General features: G+C 45.1%; 1 protein-coding gene across 1 annotated transcript in view; it reads right to left on the reverse strand.

Annotated features, from left to right (window-relative positions):
• Positions 1–24,744, reverse strand: part of LOC141113587 (myosin-1-like) — an 81,689-nt gene that overhangs the window by 43,940 nt on the left and 13,005 nt on the right. Inside the window, exons 7-16 of the mRNA XM_073606784.1 lie at positions 23,113–23,176; positions 22,916–23,014; positions 19,847–19,950; positions 16,459–16,597; positions 11,510–11,628; positions 11,265–11,414; positions 10,996–11,166; positions 7,676–7,985; positions 4,895–4,962; positions 4,713–4,800 (exon numbers count right to left, since the gene is read on the reverse strand). Coding sequence (XP_073462885.1) covers positions 4,713–4,800; positions 4,895–4,962; positions 7,676–7,985; positions 10,996–11,166; positions 11,265–11,414; positions 11,510–11,628; positions 16,459–16,597; positions 19,847–19,950; positions 22,916–23,014; positions 23,113–23,176 — 1,312 coding nt within the window. The remainder of the gene's footprint in view (positions 1–4,712; positions 4,801–4,894; positions 4,963–7,675; positions 7,986–10,995; positions 11,167–11,264; positions 11,415–11,509; positions 11,629–16,458; positions 16,598–19,846; positions 19,951–22,915; positions 23,015–23,112; positions 23,177–24,744) is intronic.

A 24,744-nucleotide genomic window follows, 5' to 3' on the forward strand; every position in this document is an offset into this window, starting at 1 on the left:
ATTGCAAGAAGTTATGCTAAGCTGTGTGTCTTGTAATGATTGTAAGAGTTGTGCTTTAGGCTCCATTCACACTAACGCATTTTTTTATGCATTTTGCAGAAATGCATGGGAATTTTTTAACATGGGTTCCTATGGAACATGTTCACATCAATGCATTTTTGTACCTCTGCGTTTTTGGAAAGGGTCACTTTTTTTCATGCAAAATACAGCGTTTTGCATGTAATAGAATTCAATGGACCAGCATCAAAAACGTAAGTACAGCGTTTTTGCATCGTTTTTGTGGCGTTTTTGACGCGTTTTTGGCGGTTTTATTTATTTTTTTTAGATTGTATACAGTCTAAAAAAAACTGTAAAAAAAAAAAAACGCAAAACGCCGCAAAAACGCTGCAAAAATGCTGCTCAAAAACGCGGCAAGCACCACAAAAAACACTGCAGAAATGCTCAAAAGCAACATGCATAGATGTGAATCGAGCCTAAATGTGTGCTTGCAACGATTGCAAGAGAGTTGTGTTTGTAGTGACTGTGAGAAGTTCGTATTACTACATGTGCTTGCAAAGACTGCAAGAGTTATGCTTGGATGTGTGCTTGCAACGATTGCAAGAAGTTATGCTTGAATGCATGCCTGCAATGTTTGCAAGAAGTTTATGATTGGATACGTGTTTTGCAACGATTGCAAGAAGTTGTGCTTGAATGTGTATGAATTTTAATCTGATATGAATCAGTTGTATGAAATGAATCTGATACGAACCGGTTGTAGAGTGTATGAAAATTAATCCAATATAAAATCGGACTGGGGAGAGTATGAATATGGATCCGGTATGAATCACTGTGCCACCGACGCAACGAGATTTGAATTGAACTGTAGCGTGTATGAAATTAAAACTGATACGAATCATTTGTAAGTTGCATACAATGAATCCTGATACGAATTGCTTGGTAAAGTGTATGAAATGAAACCAACATGAATCGGATTGTGCGACTATAAGGGGCAATAGTAGTGAGGCGAAGGTTTTAACGAATGAATCGAGACCATGACTGAACTTCGAAGGAAGACGGGGTGTGGCTTTTTTTTTTTTTTGAACTTGACTGACCTGGAGGAAAATGACAGATGACAACCGGTGAAGGGTTTGACTACCTGACTTGAAAAAGTGACTTGTAACGTGTTTTAAGCGACAGGTGCATGGACTTAAATAAAATGAGTGAAATGTTTATGCCATGACAGAGGCACGAATCGGTGTGCCGCGACTGCGCCAATGAGGCCAAGCCAACTGGGGCTTGCCAGGATGAATCGATGCCTCACGGATGCCCTAGGATTCAAGTCGGGGCGCGGCATGTGACAACGAAATGAATTAAATGTTTGCCTTATGCCCTGTACACACGGTCGGCTTTTCCGACGGAAAATGTGTGATAGGAACTTGTTGTCAGAAATTCCGACCGTGTGTGTGGGCTCCATCACACATTTTCCATAGGAATTTCCGACACACAAAGTTTGAGAGCTTGCTATAAAATCCGTTGTTGGAAATTCCGATCGTGTGTAAACAAATCCGACGCACAAAGTGCCACGCATGCTCAGAATAAATTAAGAGATGAAAGCTATTGGTTACTGCCCCATTTATAGTCCAGACGTACGTGTTTTACGTCACCGCGTTCAGAATGATCGGGTTTTCCGACAACTTTGTGTGACCGTGTGTGTATGCAAGATAAGTTTGAGCCAACATCCGTCGGAAAAAATCCATGGATTTTGTTGTCAGAATGTCCGATCAATGTCCGACCGTGTGTACGGGGCATAAGAGTGAAATGAAAGAAAATGTTTCGCCATGACAGAGGCACGAAATGGTCGTGCCGCAGCTGCGACTGACAGCGAACCGGAATCTGGAGCATGTACTGAAATGAGGCAAAAAGAAAACCACTAGTGCACACCGGAACGCATCGGTGCATCACGGATGCGACTGGATTTGAATCGGAGCGTGGTACGTAACAGTGAGATGAACGACAAATCGGTCGTGCCGCGGCTGCGACTGACAGCGAACCAAGCTCTGGTGCAGGTACTGGATGAGGCCGAAACACTTTTTTTTTTTTTCTACTGCGACAAACGACGAGTCGGACTGTGGAGCACAGAATGAAACGAGGCCAAGACAACTGGGGCGCGCCAGGACGAATCGGTGCATCTAGGATGCTACTGGATTCTAATCGGGGCGCGGTACGTGACAGTGAAATGAGTGAAATGATGAAATGAATGAAATGATTTGTCATGGTAGAGGCACGTGCCATGACACAGGCACGAATCGGTCATGCCGCGACTGCGACTGACAGCGAAACCGGGCTCTGGAGCATGTACTGAAATGTGGCCGAAAAATACCTGGGGCACGCCGGAACGAATTGGTGCATAACGGATGCGACTGGATTCGAATCGGAGCGCGGTACATGGCGGTGAAATGAGTGAAATGATTGAAATGATAAGCCATGACAGAGGCACAAATCTGTGTGCCGTAATTGTGACTGATAACGAAACCGGACTGTGGAGCATGGTATAAAACATGAGACAAGAACAACTGAGGCACGGCTGGACAAACAGGTGCGAAGCGGACGCAACTGGATTCGAATCAGAGTGAGATACGTAAAAATGAATGAAAAAATGTTTTAGAAATGATAGAGGCACGAATGGGTGGCTGAGTGCTACGGCTACGTGCAGGGTTTCTTAATGAATGACTCGTAACTTCCGTATTGGGGTTTGAGCAACACACGGTATCTAGCAAATGGTGATACATCAAATGAAGAAATGTCAACGAAACCTACCTGCGACAGCCGAGCCAGACACGTTTGTACGAAAAACTACGAACAGGAACGGAAGCCTCTCAGTACTGCGAACGGGAACCAAAAGCCGCTGAAATTTCGAACGCGCAACTAACAAACGCCAACGAGCTGGAAGAGTCGGCCTAGTGACGTGACGTACCGCGCACAGGAAACCGACAAAAGACCACAGGCGAGCGGGCTGGTTAAATACCCCCCCGGGCTCCTCCCATAAATTCAGGCCACCATACTGGCCTTCCTATATATATATATATATATATATATATATATATATATATATATATATACCGTATTTATCGGTGTATAACACGCACTTTTTTCCCCTTAAAATCAGGGGGAAATCGTGGGTGCGTGTTATACGCCAATCCCCCGCCGATTGTGAGCCTTTTGGCGGCTTTCGGCCACTCTCGGCCGCTCTCGGCCATTCTCGGAGGCTCTCGGCTGCTCTCACAGTCCCACGTGAGCCGCTGAAAGCCGCCGAGAGTGGCCGAAAGCCGCCGAGAGCGGCCGAGGCATGCCGAGAATGGCCGAGAGTGACCGAGACACGCCAAGAATGGCTGAGAGCGGCCGAAAGCCGAGAACGGCCGAGACACGCTGAGAATGGCGGAGAGCGGCCTAAAGCTGCCGAGAGCTGCCGAGACACGCCGAGAATGGGCGAGAGCGGCCGAAAGCCGCCAAGAATGGCCGAGACACGCAGAGAATGGGCGAGAGCGGCAGAAAGCTGCTGAGAGCCGAAGAGACACGCCGAGAATGGCCGAGAGCGGCCGAAAGCCACCGAGAGCCGCCAAGAATGGCCGAGACACGCCGAGAATGGCCGAGAGTGGGCGAAAGCCGCCGAGAGCCGCCGAGACACGCCGAGAATGGCCGAGAGCGTCCGAAAGCCACCGAGAGCTGCCGAGAACGGTCGAGACACGCCGAGAATGGCCGAGAGCGGGCGAAAGCCGCTGAGAACGGCCGAGACACGCCGAGAATGGCCAAGAGCGGCCGAGAATGGCCGAGAGCGTCCGAAAGCCGACGAGAGCGGCCGAGACACGCCGAGAATGGCCAAGAGCGGCCGAAAGCCGCCGAGAGCCGCCGGAGCAGCCGAGACACGCCGAGAATGGCCAAGAGCGGCCAAAAGCCCCTGAGAGCGGCCGAGAATAGCCGAGAGTGGCCGAAAGCTGCTGAGAGCGGCCGAGACACGCTGAGAATGGCCGAGAGTGGCCGAAAGCCGCCGAGAGCGGCGGCGCCATTTTTAAACATCAGATCTGCAAATGACACAGGGGCAAGGCTGCAGATTGACACTCGCAAGGCTACACTGACACTGACAATGCTGCAATGATGGACAAGGCTACAGATGGACACTGACAAGGCTGCATTGATGGACATTTAAATGTAAGTTTTTTCCTTAAATTTCCCTCCTAAATGTTTTTTTTCCTAAAATTCCCTCCTAAACATGGGGTGCGTGTTATACGCCGGCGCATGTTATACGCCGGCGCATGTTATACGCCAGGGCGTGTTATACGCTGTTAAATACGGTATATATATATACACTGTATATTGTAACATGACATGATTTTCTTAATGGAGACTTGTAAGGTAACTGGCAGGTCCACTTTAGGATGGTTGTGATTTTTGGGTCTACTGTAAGTGCAGGATCAAGTCGTTGCATGTTGGCCATGGCCATTAAACCCTACATAGAAGTTCTGGTAGAGCGACACCTCATGTCCTATAAATATTGCAATGTGTATGAAGTTTCCTGTTTTTCCTCAACACAGTTTAGATTGTATGGTGTGGACATGGTGACTGATTCTCCTGAGGCTGTCGGGCTGTGACCAGCTTTGAGCAGTGACTCTCTAATTGGACTGACTAGTAGATGGGACATTCAGTATCTGGGTCATGGTTCTGGGTGTGAACTCTACCTGGATTCTTGGTCTCATTTGGGATGAGGCAGCGGACGAAGTGCGGGTGGGTGGTCTTCAAGTTGGTCATCAGTTTGGTCAGATTTTCCTGCAGGAAGGATACATGAATCAAAGTCTTTAGTTACGGCTTTGGATATTTCTGATTATTTTTTTTTTTAGTTAATTCCACTCAGTGAACCGACCCTGAACACTGCCGACACGGTCTGGAAGGAGGAGCCCTTCTTCTTACTCCCCGATTTACCGCCAGTAGCTGGACAGAAAAGAAATATTAATGAACGCTCTGCAAAAATTCCATGACCGGTTATTATTCAGAAATGTGGCATTTTTCTATTGTATATCCCTCCTGAAAATGCTAGTTGACTGGCGTCATTCTCATCCTATTGCTTCAATGCTCTGAGTTAATAAGTATATAGATGAGGAAGCCATAGACTCGGTTCGACAACCAGGCAACTTGCATTTACAAAAGACAGGGCAAGAGATGGCATCTTTCATTTTTCTAGCTTTACAATTTAACTTTAACCCTGGGTTCGCATATCCGTGATTTCTGTGTGCCACGTTTGCGTGGGCACAGCAGCCCATTCAAAAAATTGGGCTGCCATGCCTGCGTTTCTGCAAAAGAAAAAAAAAAGTGCATGCACCTTTTCAAAAACGCAGTCGCAGGAAAATCACATTGAGTCTTTGTAACCACTTCCTCCCCTTTTCCCCTAAGCCATTATTTTTCTGCTGATTTTGTTCATTTCTTTTTTTTTTTTTTTTTTGCTTTTTAATTATTTGTTTTTCATTTTTTTTGCAGTCATTCATTATTTTGTTATCTTCAGTGTTGCTTGAGTAATGACAGTAATGGCAAAAAAATTGCGTCTTCCACGGGCGAAATTTTTTTGCGAAACGCAGTGTAGGGCTGAGCGGTATCATCGCGCCACCTCCCACTGTCGCTGTACATCTAACAGGACGGGCTATCTGTGGTCATCCGACCGGTGCCACAGTTTGTTCTTCAATTGATGATGCTGATTGTCTTGCTTACATGTGAGTGTTTACGTTTTTTACCTTAATAAGTTGCCATCTGATTTTACACTATGGGAGCCCTCCCTTTCTTTTCTCCTATGATGACAATACTATGCTGAGCCCCTTCTTTTGGACCCATCCATCTCCATCCCAGCACCTGACGCCCTTTCCAGTTTCCATCTCCATCTCTGCCCCTGGGAATTCCGGACCAGTAGGATCTCGAAGCCCTTTTAGACCCTCTGTAACGGGGGGTCATGGGGTTCTGATAAGCGGCCAGGCTCTTACTGTTGGTGGTGGTCCCACATATTCAAGGTTCCATGCGGTTGAAAGACCCGGGATTGCTATTTCACTTTTTTGTATTCTTTTTATGGACTATTTTTTTAACCATTCACAATGACTTTCTATTACATTTATTACACTTGGACTTTATTTGACATTTGTTTGCACTAATTGTGATACATCATTTTAGTGTTATTTTAGATGGGATAAGTTATAGATTAAACTGTTTCAATTTTGTTTTGTTTTTTGTTATTAATATTATTAATAAGCTACTTTTTTTTAACTATAAAACCTTTTTTTTTCTAGCGTTTTTGTCTATAGATTACATAGCTAAAAATTTGCAAGACAATGGGTTTGATTTACTAAAGGCAACTAGACTGTGTGCTCTGCAAGGGCAATGGCTCCAGAGTTTAGTAAATGACGTAAAGCTTCAATTTACCTCATGAATACCCAATCACATGCAAGGAAAATTAAAAAAAAAAAAAACAGGATTTTTGCTTGCACATGATTGGATGATGGAAGTCAGCAGAGCTTCCCGCATTAACTGGAGCAAATCCCTTACAGAGTTCAACTGTTCTTACAAACTGCACAGTCTGTTTGACTTTAGTAAATCAACCCCATTATGTCCAAATGATAGCCTAGTCCAGTGATGGCGAAGCTTGGCACCCCAGGTGTTTTGAAACTACATTTCCCATGATGCTCTTGCACTCTGCAGTGTAGTGGAGCATCATGGGAAATGTAGTTCCAAAACATCTGGGGTGCCAAGGCTCTCCTTCACTGGCCTAGTCTGTCCCCAAAAAACATTGTATAAGTTACTAAAAGTATAACTAACTTTTTTTTTTTAGTTTTGGATAAAGTTGAGAGGGATTAGAGCTCCTGTCGGTTTTCTATTGCTGTCTGTTCCCCCCTGTTTAGGAAATTCACCCTCTTTATTAGTCCTGTTTACCATTATCAACGAAAGTGAAAGAAAATCCCAAATTTTGGGTTGTCCCCAGAAAAGTAATAGAGGGGAAATCTTTCAATGTGGACACTAGTTCTGGTGACCTGGGGGTCCCCAAGAAATTCCCTTAATTTGCAGGGATTCTCCCCTCACTTCCTGTTTGGCTATGGGACAGGAAGTGAAGAGAAATCTCTGCGATGGGACACCGATGGCAAAAAAATTTGACAGGGGTTATAACCCTCCCTCTATCCAAAAGTTCTATAGTTCTAGTTTAAGTTACCCTAAGTAATGGCAATGTTATTGCCAATTAAAGAGGTCCATAGCGGATCGCAGAAATTGCTCTGGTCCATAAGAAGTAAAGGTGCAAGATGATCAGAAGTGGTTAAACACCTTCTTATCCTCATGTTAAGAAGACATCATTCAGTATGTTCAGTTTTGTGGCCAATATGGTAGTGTAGTCCCTGATGTGCGTGGGGAACTCCGATACATCAGAATGAAACTGATTAATTTAGTGCATTTCAATGACTGGAGCCCCTATGAGGTCACCATTATTATCCCCCTCCTGCCACCACAAAATAATGTCCCTACTTTAATTTGCTTTCCACTATTTCAGCTGAGCTGGTACTTGAGTGCTTTCCGAAGGTAAGTCATAAAAATATTGAAAAAAAACGTTTGAATTGACGTTAACACATTAAAGCTTCTATAAGAATTTACTGATTGGGTTTACATATACAGTACTTACCCGCATCTGTAGTGGAAAAGCTGGAGTAGAGTAAAGCGAGGAGCTTGAGGGAGGACTTTTGGTACAGGCCTACCACGGTCTCGTTAAGCGGGTCTTTGTTCTTGTCCAGCCACCCGGTGACATTGTAGTCCACCGTGCCGGCGTAATGTACCAGGGAGAAGTGAGCTTCACTCTTGCCTTTTCCTGGTTTTGGTTTCTGGAAGTTGGGTGACTTTCCAAGATGTTGGTCATACAGCTTGTTCTTAAAGGTGGTATCAGAGGCCTTAGGGAACATACACTCCTCTTCCAGGATGGAGAAGATTCCCATCGGCTACAAAAAAAAACACGAAGGAACGAAAAGATCTCTATTACAAATGGCAGCAATCCTATCACAATGATGTTTAATTCTGTTTGCTGACTAGATCTGTCATTCTCTCAAAGAAGATATAGATTTGACTTGGGTAACTATAAGTTTTAATGTATCCAAAGAGCATATTGGCCTTATTACACGTACCCTTAGACAGGGCCAATCCTAGGGTCACAGACGCCTGGGTGCAGAAATATTTCTGGCGCCCCCACATGGGCGTGGTCATCTTACTAACTCCTCCTCTTCACAAATGTTTCTATGGCAACAACTCAAACGTAGAGATGCTCCCCTAAGGGGTCTTCGTTACCCTGGGATCCTCCCACAATCTCTTAACAATAAACAAAACACAGGAAGAGAAGCAGAGTACTCAAATGGGACCTGGACAGGGGTCTCTGGAGGGCCTCTGTTAGAGAGTCTGTTAGAAAGAGCCTCTACCAGGCCCCATTGGAGACTACAATGGTGTCCAATGGGACCTGGAGGGGGTTCTCTCTAACAGAGGCCCTCTTGGTGACCATTAGAGAGTCTCCGATAGAAAGAGTCCCCTCCAGGCCCCATGAGAGACTACATTAGAGTGTCACTGAACAATAGTTCAGAGAGGGTCAGAGACTGCAGACATGATACAAGAGATGTCAGAGACTGCAGACATGATACAAGAGATGTCAGAGACTGCAGACATGATACAGGAGATGGTCAGAGACTGCAGACATGATACAAGAGATGTCAGAGACTGCAGACATGATACAAGAGATGTCAGAGACTGCAGACATGATACAGGAGATGGTCAGAGACTGCACACATGATACAAGAGAGGGTTAGAGTCTGCAGACATGATACAAGAGATGGTTAGAGACTGCAGACATGATACAAGAGATGGTCAGAGACTGCAGACATGTTACAAGAGATGGTCAGAGACTACAGACATGTCATTAATGCAGCCTCACCAGTGCCCATCAAATGCAGCCTACCAGTGCCTGGATCACACAGAGAGTCGATCTGCCACTGTGTCACGGAACTTGGATTTGAATTGCCCAGGCAGCCTCTGTAACAAAGTCCCACCTCCTAGAACGGCTCTTATGATACACGTCACACTGATTAAATTTCCCAGAATTGGATCAGTGTGCAGTCTATCACAGGAGTCAGTCTAGGAGGTGGGACTTTGTTACAGCAGCTGCCGAACATTTCAGATCCAAGCTCCGTGACACAGCGGGAGATTGCCACTCTGTGTGACACACACAGGGAGACGAGGAGGGAGGGGAGGACTCTGACAGAGGTGCTGGGATGACACCCCCCGACACCCCTCCAATGTGTGGCACCTGGGGCGGACCGCACCCCCCTTGGTATGTCACTTTTTATTGTCCCCCCATTGCCTCAGCTCATGGCACCTGGGCGCGGTGCACCCTGTGCTTCTGCCCAGGATCGGCCCTGCCCTTAATATACTATGCCAGTAAAAAGTAGGCTTGACTCTTTGCCCGGTGTCAAGAGTCTGTGGTAATGAGCCCTTGTAGAACACCTACCCAGGGTTCCCCAGGAGTCTAAGCCCCAGCCTGCTTCTTCACTAAAGCCCTAATGGTGGGGATGAACTGGCAAAAAGCTTGAACCAGGTTGCAGCCCCCCAGTACGCCCAGCCAATGATATGGGAATACACATAACACTAGAGAAACAGGAGCTCAGAGAACTAAGAAGTCGCTCAGACAACACGGACTGCACTGAGCATGTCTTAAATAGGGAAGTAAACTAGGAGCTGGGCCATGAAGCGATCAAAGGGAAGGAAATAAAAGCCCACAGTATTGCAGGTGATGCCCATAAGTGAGCACGGAAGCCAAACAACACATGTGAAAAGAATGAAAGGTCTAGCACAGTGGTGTCCAAACTATGGCCCTCCAGTTGTTAAGGAACTACAACTCCCATCATGCCTAGTCATGTCTGTGAATGTCAGAGTTTTACAATGCCTCATGGGAAGTGTAGTTCCGCAACAGCTGGAGGGCCGTAGTTTGGACACCCCTGGTCTAGCAGAACCACTGCAGCAAGGAGGTAAGAATTTCACAGGCAGGCAACTACAGGCTAAACCGTGACACCAGGTTTCCGGCCCTGGATTTAGAATGACTCTCTAAAAACTGTTTATTGTAGTAGAGATTGCCAGCACTGAGAAGACGAATGAACCACCTACACTTTTGTTATACTGTATATAAAAACACAATATTAAGGTTGGCAAATTACACCAGGTGTAAAAATATGACATGTATCTTATATCAGTTCCTGCAAGCTCTGTTACAATAATGGCCAAAATGTTGTGACCACCTGACCTTCACACCTATCATTATTATCACCACCCTATCATTTGTGTCTATGGGAGGAATAGTGCCCTATCATTGATGTCAGTGGGTGGAGTGGCACCCTATCAATGGTGTCAGTGGGAGGAATAGTGCGGCATCATTGGTGTCTGTGGGAGGATTGGTCCCCCATCATTGGTTCCAGTGGGAGGAATAGTGCCCCATCATTGTGACAGGGGACTGCATGGTGCCACTGAAACCATAAAGCTAAACAGAGGGCGCACCTGCCTAGTACATTATCCTTAAAACATTACTTTATTTACTGTAAAGGTGGTAAGTATTATACTCACACAATGATAATTGCATCAAAGTCCATCATAAAGGAACAGCCCCATCCAGTCCACAATATATTATAACATTTTTTCAGGACAATTGGAGATCCAACAGGCTAATGCATTTCGAGGACTTGCCTCATCCTCAGAGCCCACCATTGCATTGTGCCCCAAGAGCCGCATAAAGGCAAGCAAAGGGCCACATCTGGCCCGTGGGTCACAGTTTCTAGGCCACTTATTTAGAAGGAAGTCCACATACTTTTTGTTATATAGTGGTGAGATGGTCATATCTCTGCAAACATTTGGCCATATAATAAATCTCCCATGTTTTCTCCTATGCTGGAGTGGTAATAGAGGGCTTCTCTTACATACCTTCTCAATAAGCTGGATGCAGGCAGCCAAGTCCATGCCAAAGTCGATGAACTCCCACTCAATGCCTTCCTTCTTGTACTCTTCTTGTTCCAGCACAAACATGTGGTGGTTGAAGAACTGTTGCAGTTTCTCATTGGTGAAGTTGATACACAATTGTTCAAAAGTGTTGAACTGAAATTTTAGAAGAAGAAAAAAATAATAACCAACCTCACCAGGAACAGAAGATCACTTCTTAACATGAACAGTGAAGACAAAGATCTATGACTCACATCAAATATTTCAAATCCAGCAATATCCAGAACTCCAATGAAGTATTGGCGGGACTGCTTCGTGTCCAGCTGCTGGTTAATGCGGGTCACCATCCATAAGAAGAGTTTCTCATAAACCGACCTGGCCAAAGCACCGATGGAGTTGTAGACCTGGAATAGACATTTGTCACTAACATCTATCAAAGACTGGAGGAGTTGGAAGGTGAAGAGGAGTTGGAAGGTGGAGAGTAGTTGGCGGTCCTCACCTGCTGCACATTTTGGCTTTTGGTCACAAACTCATTTCCAACTTTGACTCTCGGATTGCAAAGAGATTTCACCAGATCGGAAGAGTTCAAGCCCATCAAATATGACACTTTATCTGCATCTGGAAGACACAAAATTCACATATATATATATATATATATATATATATATATATATATATATATATATATATATATATATATATATATATATATATATACTGTGTGGCAAAAATACAGATAATTATGGCTATCCTAAGTCCTAAGTCCAGGAAAACAATATTTAGAAACAAATAGTAGCTGTCACATTATTTCCATACTTCTGGCCACCTCCAACTTCACTTCAGTTGGTTCCTTTCCACCAAACAGACCAAGCATACATAACAATTCAGAAGATGTGTAAGGATCCACCCAACGATGTTTTGGGCCATGGATCAAGCATGACTGGAGTAGGGTAGCCAACCGTTAGTAAATTTACAGATATCTTGTAAAAATCGGTTGATTTACAAACTGTCCGTAAATGTCTGTTACGGACAGAGGCTGGCCATGAGAAATATGTCTGCAGGTAAGCTTCGAAACTGTGCAGAGTTCCGGTCAGGGGGAACCCTGTAGACCCTGATGTAAAGGAGAACTTTGTGGACTGTGATGTAAAGGAGAACTCTAGAGTCTGATGTAAGGGGGAACTCTGTTGACTCTTGTGTAAGGGCGGGAGGGCTCTGGTGACCAGAGACCTCCTTACATCAGAGTTTCCCTATGCACCAGAGTCTGCAGCATTCCACCTTACAACAGAGTCCCCAGATCTCTCCTTTACATCAGAGTCCACAGTGTTCCCTGATACATCAGGGTCCGCACAGTTCTCCCTAGCATGGTAAAGGTGAACCCTGCAGACTCTGATGTAAGGGGGAACTCTTTGCTGGGTTATATTGACTTGACCTTCATGTAAAAGGAGAAATATATTTTTTGCCTTTTGTTATACCTTAAGCACATTGCTAATAGCACTAGCTACCCTGTTTTCCTGAAAATAAGACCTAGTGTGATTGTTGGTGATGGCTGCAATATAAGCCCTACCCCCTAAATAAGCCCTAGTTAAAGTCCTTGTAGGTCTTATTTTCAGGGTAGGGCTTATTTTCGGGGAAACAGGGAAGGGCTTATTTGGGGGGAAGGGCTTATATTGCAGCCATCACCGACAATCACGCTAGGTCTTATTTTCGGGGAAACAGGGCACATGTTTGTTTCTGAAATATTGATATTTGCACGGAAACCGATCATTTCAAGTAGCAATTTGAACTGTCAGTAAACATTTGGCTCTGTCAGTAAATTTTTTGTGTCATGTTGTGAATTTCACTTCAGAGGGTCGGCAACCCTGGGCGAGAGAACCAAAGAGATTATGGAGGAGCTTTACTAAAACTGGAGAGTGCAAAATCTGGGGCAGCTCTACATAGAAACCAATCGGCTTCCAGGTTTTATCGTCAAAGCTTTATTGAACAAACTGAAGTTAGAAGCTGATTGGCTACCGCTCACAGCTGCACCAGATTCTGAGTGCTCCAGTTTGAGTAAGTCTCCCTCTTTGAGTTGCTGGAATTGCTCTTCATAACTATCTGTACACAGTTTGGGCAACTGCAAAACTGCCATTCTGTAGCTTGCACGCCTGACACTCGTTAACTACCTATATATAGAACTCAGTATTTCCAGTCTAGTGTCTAATTAAGGCTGCCCATACACGGGTCGAATTTCGAAAGAATTTTCTTTTAAAAATCAGAAAATTTGCATGTTTTGTGATCCGATGGCGCCACCATTGATTTCGAAATTCGGCCAACCGAGCCTTCGATTTCACCTCCTGTTGCTACAGAATTTTCGTGGCTGGGAATCTTCTTTTTCTTTCCGGGAAGTTTCTTTTCGTGCACATGCGCATTTCTTTTTCGATTACATTTCTCGCACGATTCTCCCATCATTGATTAGAAAATCGTTCGTTTTTCAAAAAATTTCCAACATGTCCGCTTACTCAAATTCGATGGTCGCACGAAAATCGACTGTTGCTGCACCCCCCACTAATGGTGCGAAATACGAACGAAAATTCTTAAATAAGATTTTCTAAAGAAAATTCTTTCGAAATTCGACCCCATGTATGGCCTGTCTAAGGCTGGTCATACATTAAACAATTTTCTTGTACAACTTTCCTTTAGATTTACCAAAACCATATAATATTGGGACAAAGCTAAACACTTTCAATTTGTGTGCAGTCAGGCAGGCACTTGTACTACATACTAATTGAAGGGAATCTAAAAAAAAAAAATTGTATAGTGTATGGCCAACTTAACTGTATCTGCCTAGCTAGCTACATTGAATTTTTATTCCTTCTGGATATTTGACATCGGCCTGATCAAACTGGCACAGTTACCTACGAGGACCAGCCTTCTATGATGGTAAACTGTCAGTTAAGAGTTAAAGTGATTGTAAACAATCACCTTGTAAAACAACCCATTCAATTTAAAAGAGAAATGAAAGGCAAAACATTTTCGTATAGATATTAAAAAAAGAAAAAAACATTATAAATACCTTTTTTCCCTTATAAGTTATACGTGATCACATTCCCTGTGTTTTCAGCTGCATAAGAGCTTGGGGGGAGGAGAAACAGGAGCACACTGAGCTTCCCAGTGAATGGCTATGCGAGGGGAGGGTGCATAGCTCCCAACTGTCCCTGATTTCGAGGGACTGTCCCTTGAATTGTCCCTCTTTCCCCCTCATTTGTCCCTCATTTTGGTCTGATCCATATAGTTGTATATAAAATGCACTTTTTATCTTTTAAAAAGCGTTTCCGAGTGTAAACCGTCCATCCAAATTCTAAATGGCTGCATTTGTCAATTTTAAAAGCCAATATAAAGGAATAGTAGTGGTAAAAAAAAAGCCCTTGTGGATTTAATTAACATTTTGTTTTGGTTAATTCTCCTTTAAAGGGGTGTGGCAGGGGGCGTGTCCCATGCCTACATACGTTTGCTAGTAGGTGTCCCTCATTCCCATCTCAAAACGTTGGGAGGTATGGGAGGGTGTCAGGGCAAGTCTGATCACTGGAAGAGAGAAGGCTGAGTTCCCATCATAGCTAGAGAACTGGCCACGCTGTGCTCCCCTGCTTAGTGTGGTCAGATTTTTTTTTAGAAAAGCAAGGGGACTAGAAGGAACACCCAGAGATCTCACATTAAGGAAGCAATACAAAGAGAACAGGATACTTTACTATACAAGTATTTGGTACAGCAGGCACATATCAAGAATATAATGTCGGGGTAACAAATGCTTTAACCGCTTCCGGACCAGCCGCCGCAGTTATACTGCGCCAGGTTGGCTCCCCTGTGCGAAACCACGTAGCTATATGTCGGCTCGCGGGGTCCGGATAGCAGGCGCGTGCCGGCTGCACAGCGGGGGTGCCGGTGCTCGTGGCCGACGGTCGCGATGACCGCTGGCCACGAGCGATCGTGACCAAGAGAGACAGAACAGGGACGAGTGTGTGTAAACACACACTTCCCTGTTCTGACAGGAGTGACAGATCGTGTGTTCCTATTAGCTAGGAACCACAATCCGTCACTTCCTGTAGTTAGTCCCCTCCCCCTTCAGTTAGAAAAACACCTCCCAGGGAACATAGTTAACCCCTTCACTGCCCCCTAGAGTTAACCCCTTCACTGCCAGTGACATTTTTACAGTAATCATGTCCGCCTTAATGTCGCAGTCACGATAAAAATCGCAGATCATCGTCATTACTAGTAAAAAAAATAAAAAAATTTTAAAAAATGCTATAAATATATCTCCTATTTTGTAGACGCTATAACTTTTGCGCAAACAATATACGCTTATTGCGATTTTTTTTTTTACCAAAAATATGTAGAAGAATACATATCGGCCTAAACTGAGAAAAAATTAGCTTTTTTTTAAAAAAAAATGGGGATATTTATTATGGCAAAAAGTACAAAATATTGTGTTATTTTCAAAATTGTCGCTCTTTTTTTGTTTATAGCCAGTGCCGTTTTTAAGGCAGGGCAAAAGGGGCAGCTGCCCTGGGCCCCGTCATTGTTGTAGGGGCCCAAAGCAGCTGCCTCATACTTGCCAACTATCCTGGTTTAAATTCCCTCGTCCCTTGAGGTTTTAGTCCCATGCTGCGTCCCAATATCTACCGGAATTCATATGTAAATAGCCGGCGGAATTTATATGTATATCATGCCCCCCTGAGGTCATATCCACAGTAATCTCTAGCAGCCAATCAACAAGCAGGAATCATGTGTAACCTCTAGCAACTCATCAGTGAGCCGTAATGTGTGCTGTAACCTCTAGCAACCAGTCAGTGAGCGGTAATGATACACTGGCAACCAATCGCAATAGCTGCCTGATCTGATTCAGAAAACTGATTTTGAGTCTAGCTGCTATTTATTGTATGTCTCAGAGCAGGTGGAGAGCGAAACTGCATGGGGGGAGCCCAAGAAAAGTTTTGCCCAGGGTCCAATCAATATTAAAGACTGCCCTGTTTATAGCGCAAAAAATAAAAACTGCAGAGGCGATCAAATGCCACCAAAAGAAAGCTCTATTTGTAGGAAAAAAAGGACGAAAAATGTTGTTTGGGTACAACGTCGCACGACTGCGCAATTGTCAGTTAAAGCGACGCCGTGCCGAATTGCAAAAAACGCTCTGGTCAGGAAGGGGGTAAATTCTTCCGGGGCTGAAGTGATAAAGAAATGGTTAAAGGTAGCATCAGGTTTATTTTTTTTTACTATCCCCACTAGGTGTAATCCTCCCTCCATGTTCTGTCCAGGAAAGTAATAAAAAAAATATCCCAAATAGGGACACCGGCAGCATTAATAAAAAAACCCTGAGCAGCTTCTAACTCTTCCCAGGGTCATTTAAAGCTGAAAAAACAAATGTTTAGGATCTGGTGTCCAGATAGGTGTACCTGCACCGGCCCGGCTCCTTACCTTCTGTGCCATCAGACTCAGCCTGATCCTCACGGGGCTTCTGCTTAAACTTCATGTTCCCATAATGCATTCCTGCACCTGTCAGCTTGTAGATCCCCATCTTCTCCTCCTGATTGAAACCAAGGATATCAATGGCTTCCTGGGAAGAAAACAGATTAGGTCCGTATGTAAGTGGACATTCTGTCATTTGCTAGCCATAAATAGTCACTGTTACGAATGGCGGTTGCATGCAGCTGACGCCGAAGGATCCTAACAGAGGGACTCCCGGTTTACCATATTTTTGATACTTAAATAATACACCTAAGATTCCTTATTGCAAAACTAATAAGCCCTAAAAGTGACATCTGTATGTATGACCCTGGCTGTGGCGTCTTTTCTGCATTATCCCCACTGTGGATTCTCTTAAGATCACACATTGTGGAGAGCCACTAGGAATACTGAGAGTAGATCTATCTGTGCGTTATCCTTTGTTGCTCCATTGTGTGGATGTCTGGCGACCCACCCGGTACAACGATGTCCTAGTGACATTAGTGGTGTATGTCTGCGATGCAATTGCCGCCTTCTGTCCAGCAGTGAACTTCCATGATGATCCTTTTGGTGTGATTCCTTCCCGACTATTGCCCTTGACGAAGGGAGGTTGTGTCCTGAAACGCGTCGGGCTGTCTGGACCTCCATGGGAATTCATCATTATTATCAATTTTTTTAGGTTTGAAAATTCATATTTTGTATATATGTACATTTTGTTTAATAAAATATATTGTATTTTTGCATTTCGTTGCCGGTTAAAGTCCCAGTTATTATGGGGGGGTGTCTCCTTTTCTTATTATCTCCTCCTGATTGAAACCAAGGATATCAATGGCTTCCTGGGAAGAACACAGATTAGGTCTGTATGTAAGTGGACATTCTGTCATTTGCTAGCAATAAATAGTATCATAAGGACACTTAGGGGTCTATTTATAAAAAAAATAAAAATATTCAAATGCCTCAGCATTCACACATTTGCTGTGAATAATCCTCATAATGTGTCTAATATGTGTATTTTCTATGATTGCCAGCGCCATCTAGTTGCTTGTGAGCAGAGAGCAGCATTGTGAGCTGGTAGCAGGAATCACACAGAGGGCGAGTAACAGAGGCGTAACTAGATCTTAAGAAACCATGAAGTGCCCCCCTAACACCCCCCCTCAATCCAAGGCCTGGGCTTCCAGTTCTGGGAAGGTGTCCATGGACACCCCCCCAGAATCCTGCCTCCCACGTGCCGCCCGGGGTGCGCATCCAGCACGCTCTGTGACACAGCTGATCACAAATCACAGTAAAGGGCTAACCACAGCGGCCCTTTACCATGTGATCAGCTGATTACATGTAAACAAACTTGCATACCTCCCAACTTTTTGAGATGGGAATGAAGGACACCTATCAGCAAAAGTATGCAGACATAGGACACGCCCCCTGCCATGCCCCCTTAAAGAAGAATTGTACAAAAAAACAAGATTGGTTTAACACACAAGTGCTTTTTTTTACCACTACTATTCCTTTATATTGGCTTTTGGAATTTACAAATGCAGCAATTTAGAAATCAGATGAAAGATTTAGCACTGGGAAACACTTTTTGATAGATAAAAAGTGCATTTAATATACAGCTATATGGATCAGATCAAAATGAGGGACAAATGAGGAGGAATGAGGGACAGAGGGACATTGCTCCAAATCAGGGACAGTCCCTCAAAATCAGGGACAGTTGGGAGCTATGGACTTATAATGATAATCAGTGCCCTGCAGGGGTGGACTGACAACTCATGGGGCCCCCGGGCAATAGGAGAATATGAGGCCCCCGGGCAATAGGAGAAGATTATGGGGCCCCCGGGCAATAGATTATGGAGCCACACAGTACACACACACACATACAGTATACACACAGACACACAATATACACATACAGTATACACACACAGAATACACATACACACACTGAAAAGGTACTGGAGAGGCGGGGCAGCTATAATCTTGGGATTTAAAAAAAAACATACTGTTTCTGGTTTTATTGAGGCTGGCAACCCTGATGGGGCCCCTTAGTGGCATGGGGCAGTGCCCGAGTGCCCAAATGATCAGTCCACCCCTGGTGCCCTGATTATCAGTGCAGCCCCATCAGTGCCACCTATCAGTGCTGCCTATCAGTGCTTATCAGTGCTCATCAATGCCACTTATCAGTGCCTATCTGTGCTATCAGTGCCCGATAAATGGCACCTATCAGTGCCCATCAATGCCGCCTATCAATGCTCATCAATGCCACCGATCAGTGCCCATCAGTGCCACCTATCAGTGCTCATCAATGCCACCTATCAGTGCTCATCAATGCTGCCAATCAATGCCCATCAATGCCCCTATCAGTGCCCATCAGTGCCATTTATCAGTACCCATCTGCAGGACTCTGAGCTGAGAGCATCTCTCTCACACAGCTCAGAGCCTGCACTAACAGTTCCCAAACCCTCGCATGGACAGGACAGGAGAGAGCTGATCTGCTCCTTCTCCTCCCACCCCTTTCCTCCTGTGTGCACTGGGGAAAGTGTTAAGCTAATCAGCTGCTTAGATGGAGCTGATGATCATAGGAAATACACCTATCACATACACTGTATTACCAAAAATATTGGGACACCTGCCTTTACCCACACATGAACTTTAATGGCTGTGTAAATGCTGAGGCATTTGCCCGTTGATTTTTTATTTATTTTTTATGAATAGACACTTAAAATTGAAGCAGGGGCTAAAAAAATGTTGTCTAGATACAAAAGACGTGTGACGTTTTTCTTACTAATCTTTGTACCTTTGTCTATTTGTCTATTTCTAATTTTGCCTCTGTGCAGGAGCCTTCTGTGACACAGACCAATCACTGCTGCTCTCTCTCCTTCTGCAGGGTGATTGGTCTTGTCTCCGCCCCCCTCCTGTAGTGTTCTACAGGCAGCCTGAAGTGGGTGGAGCCTGCTGGGTCCCTCCTGCAACTCTGCACAGGCTATGTACAGCACAGTAATGATGTCTTTACTACCTGCATGAGTTAATTTCTGGGTTTGCTAAATAATTTGGATTTATATCCTCTGTAGCTAATAAAGAATATATTTAGGTAAATGTTTTTGATTTATTCTCTAAATCTTTTTTTATTTTTTTTATTCTAATGACACGACAGACCCCAGGTTAAATTTGGCACCAGGGGACAATACAGCATAATTTATCACTTCTTTATTTCATCCTCAAGCTGCCAGTTTTAAGGTCAGGTTTGAATTGGCTTAGCTCCCGTTGGCGACAGCAGACAGTTATTATTTCAGGCAGTAATAAAGAAGGCTTTGGACTTGCAGTGAGATTCTCCATAACACAAGGCCAAGGCGCTGTATGAACGTACGTCGGTGGCCATGAGCTCCTCCGCGTCATCGATACTTTTTACGGAAATCTCCCCCATGCTGGTGTAATGATAGTCATACGGGTTGGATGTAATCAACAACATTTCTGTGGAAAAAAAAAACATATAAAAAATGATTGAAACTAAATGTGAATGTAAAGCAGACAAAAAAAAAAAAATTAAATCATGAAAACTATTCAAGTCAGTAATTGTTCCACCAAAACTCAAAGATGGTGATTCTACTATTCAGAAATAGAAATGTTCAAGTGACCCTTATTATTTATTATTACAGGCTTTTATATAGTGCCGTCAATTTACTTACTACTCAATTACACACCTGTCCCTGCCCTGGAAGAGCTTACAGTCTAAAGTCCCTATCTCACATACATACTGTACTGTATTAGGGTCCATTTAGACATCAGCCAAAAATCCACTCAGAATGTTGTTCTTTGGAGCGTAGGAGGAAACCCATATAGGCACAAGAAGAACTTCCAATCCCCATGTAGATGGTGTCCAGGCGGGGATTTGAACCATGGACTCCAGTGCTACAAGGCGGAAGTGCTTACCACTAACCCCTCTGGGCTGGGCAGGGCCATCTTTAATACTTATTGGACCCTAGGCAAACATCTTCTTGCCCCCCCCCCCACCCCCATGCACATTCGCTCTCCACCCCCCAACATCCCAAAATTACACAGGACACCATCCCCATACTACCCCCATCGTTACACAAGACCCCCATCCTCCATAATTACACAGGATCCCCTCCCCCATACTACCCCCATCATTACACAGGACCCCCGTCCTGCATAATTACACAGGTTCCCCTTCCCCATACTACCCCCATCATTACACAGGACCCCTGTCCTCCATAATTAAACAGGACCCCTCCCCCATACTACCCCAATCATTACACAGGACCCCTGTCCTCCATAATTAAACAGGACCCCTCCCCCATACTACCCCAATCATTACACAGGACCCCTGTCCTCCATAATTACACAGGAACCCCTCCCCCATACTACCCCCATCATTACACAGGACCCCCGTCCTCCATAATTACACAGGATCCCCTCCTCCATACTACCCCCATCGCTACACAGAACCCCTTGCCCATACTACCTCTATCATTACACAGGACCCCCATACTGCCTCCATTATACAGGACCCCCTCCTCCATCATTACACAGGACCCCCTCCCCATACTACCCCCATCATCACACAGAACCTCCGTCCTCCATAATTACACAGGATCCCCTCCTCCATACTACCCCCATCACTACACAGGAACCCTTGCCCATACTACCTCTATCATTACACAGGACCTCCTTCTCCATCATTACACAGGACCCCCTCCTTAATACTACTTCCATCATTACAAAGGACCCCCTCCTCCATTATTACACAGGACCCCCTCCCTCATACTACCTCAATCATTACACAGGACCCCTCACCCATACTACCCCCATCCTTACACAGGACCCTCTTCCCCATACTGTCCCCATCATTACACAGGAACCCCTGCCCCATACTACCTCCATCATTACACAGGACCTTCCTTCTCCATTATTACACAGGTCCCCTCCCCCATACTACTCCTATCATTATACAGGACCCTCACTCATACTACCCCCATCATTACACAGGACTCCCATACTCCATCATTACACAGGACCCCCTACCCCATACTACCTCCATCATTACACAGGACCTTCCTTCTCCATTATTACACAGGTCCCCTCCCCCATACTACTCCTATCATTATACAGGACCCTCACCCATACTACCCCCATCATTACACAGGACTCCCATCCTCCATCATTACACAGGACCCCCTTCCCCATACTAACCCATCAATACACAGACCCCCCTCCACCATACTACCTCCATCATTACACAGGACCCCCTCCCCCATACTAACCTCATTATTACACAGGACCCCCCCTGCCCCATACTATCCCCATCATTACACAGGACCCCCCCATACTACTCCTATCATTACACAGGACCCCCTCCCTCATACCACCCCCATCATTACACAGAACCCTTCTTCTCCATTATTACACAGGTCCCCTACCCCATACTGCCCCCACCATTATGCAGCCCCCCCCCATACTACCCCCATCATTACACAGGACTACCTACCCCATTTTCCATATTTTTCTTACTAAAACTGGTTGATTGGATACACGGCAGAAATGTATTGTAATGACCAATAAGGGTGGTCAGGTAAAAAATTAGTCCAGGCAATGAGGTATCAAGAGCACACCATAGTAGAAAGTTCAAGACAGGACATTTATTGGCCACCAAACAGCGACATTTCGGGGCCACCGAGGACCGCTTACTCATGTAGTCACTCTGGTTTGAGGAAAGGGTCCTCAGTGTGAAGGCAGGTGCAGGCTATGTTCTCCACTGCAGGTGGCGCTCGAACACAGCGGCAATGCAGGTTGGGGAGGAAGTTGAGAGGAACTTGGTTCCTCTATGATTTCTTCGGTCACATCGAGGTGGCCATCTGATTGGATGCCGGTGCCTCATGTGACTTTGACAGCCATCTTGGGTCAGGCAGAGTCTATTTAAGACTCCAGCTCCTGGGATTGACATGCTTTTTTGTGAGTTAAAAGCATAGGGAAAGGATCCCTGTCTGTCAGAGACAGTGCTAGAGATAGGGAAAGGCATCAAAGGAGTAGGGACAGTGCAGGGACTACATCTAACTTCTAGGAAGCCTCTTCTTTTAGGCGTGGACCGGCCAGGTCGCATTTCGCTCCTCAAGGCAGAAGCTGTAGGCGTCCTCCATTCTTCATCTCGTAGGTCCACCTCAGTCTCAGCAAGTGGCACTGGCCGAGTGTGCTTCCAGATTGGGCGTGTTGTTTTTGCTAAAATCCTCTACAATATACTGTTACTGAACCTTCTACTATGGTGTGCTGGTGATGCCCCATTGCCAGCCCTATTCGCATGAAGCCCCATCTGCCATTTCACCCCAGCACCTGCTTAGATTTTGGCCCATAGCCTGTATGGGGGGTGCTGGATTTTCTGACTTTACAGGTGATGTTTAGAACAACCCATCCCTCCACTCACCAACAATGTCCGGCTTCTTATTGGACTGGATCTGGTAGAAGATGTGGTAGCTCCGCTCGTTGGGAAGCTGGAAAGTCACTCTGGACTTCTCCAGCAAATCTGCCAAAAGATATTTATTTAGTACAAATTGGCCAATCGCTGATGTCAGTGTTTATGAAAGACAAAATGCAAACTTGGAATTACAATCTGCAACTTACATGTTTCAATATCTGCAGAGGAGAGTTTTCCCGTCGCTCCAAAATGGATTCGGATGAATTTTCCCTGCGTAAATGAAGATTTGTGTTACATTCATCACACACAATGCAGTTATATACCACACAATGGGACTGTATAGAGCAGTGGTTCTCAACCATAGCCTCCCCTCTCCTGGGCCTGCAGCTATCTGCAGGTCCCAAAACCTCTTGTAGGAAGCTTCCCGTTTGGGTGTGGAACGGTCAGGCCGAATTCGGCTCCTCGTGGGAGATGCTGTCGGCAGCTTCCATTCTTCAACCGCTGTTCTACCGCTGTACAAGTTGTAAGTGGCTCCAGACGGAGGCCTGGTTGTGTTTGCTAAACTTTTCTACAATATATTGCTATTGCCAAACTTGAACTCTCTTTGTGTTCTCTACCCGCTGCACAAGCTGCACCTAGCCCACACTCCCATGGTGCCTCCAGCCTCCTATTCTGACCCACCACAGTGGCCCCCGGTACCCGCTGGCCCCTGAAAGCCCCCCTACTTCAGAGTGCCCCCCAAATTCCACAGTGCCCCCCAGCCTCCCACATTTCCCACCAGCCTGCTGCACAGCCTCCAGCCCTCCATAGTGCCTCTAACATCCAACAGTGTTCCACTGTGCACCTCAGATTCCTCCAGAAACCTCAACCCCTACAGGGCCACCAAATCTGCTGCAGAGTCACCTAATCCACTCCACAACACCCCCATCCTATACACACACAGTGACACCCAGCGCCATCTAGCATTTCAATATATGTTTTACATTCCCATACTCTTATGCCCCGTACACATGGTCGGACATTGATCGGACATTCCCACAACAAAATCCTAGGATTTTTTCTGACGGATGTTGGCTCAAACTTGTCTTGCATACACACGGTCACACAAAGTTGTCGGAAAATCCGATCATTCTGAACGCGGTGACGTAAAACATGTACGTCGGGACTATAAACGGGGCAGTAGCCAATAGCTTTCATCTCTTTATTTATTCTGAGTATGCGTGGAACTTTGTGCGTCGGATTTGTGTACACATGTTCGGAAATTCCGACAACGGATTTTGTTGTCGGAAAATTTTATAGCCTGCTCTCAAACTTTGTGTGTCGGAAAATCCGATGGAAAATGTGTGATGGAGCCTACACACGGTCAGAATTTCCGACAACAAGGTCCTATCACACATTTTCCGTTGGAAAATCCGACCGTGTGTACGGGGCATTATTGTGTGAGTTTTGGAAAAAAAAGGTTGAGAACCACTGGTATAGACAGTCTATATGAGCCTTTATTTCATTTTTAATGAACAATTTCATAGTTGGTAAGATTGAATAAAGACACTAGTCCATTCAGTCCAACCTGTGTAGGTGTATGTGCATTCAATAATCATTTCCCATATCCCTGTATATTGTGTTCTCTAAGATGCACGTCCAAGAGTCTTTTAAAACTATTAATACTCCCCATGGATACACCAATTGTGGAAGAGAGTTCCACATCCTTACCGCCCTGATAGTGAAGAACTCCCTACGCAGCTTAAGGTTAAACCGCTTTTCCTCCAATCTCATTGTGTGGCCCCGTGTCCTCTTACACTTACTGGGACTGAAACGTTTTCTTCCTACCCTGGGATCAC

The sequence above is a fragment of the Aquarana catesbeiana genome, linkage group LG12, assembly GCF_042186555.1.
Source record: "Aquarana catesbeiana isolate 2022-GZ linkage group LG12, ASM4218655v1, whole genome shotgun sequence".
Classification (NCBI taxonomy): domain Eukaryota; kingdom Metazoa; phylum Chordata; class Amphibia; order Anura; family Ranidae; genus Aquarana; species Aquarana catesbeiana.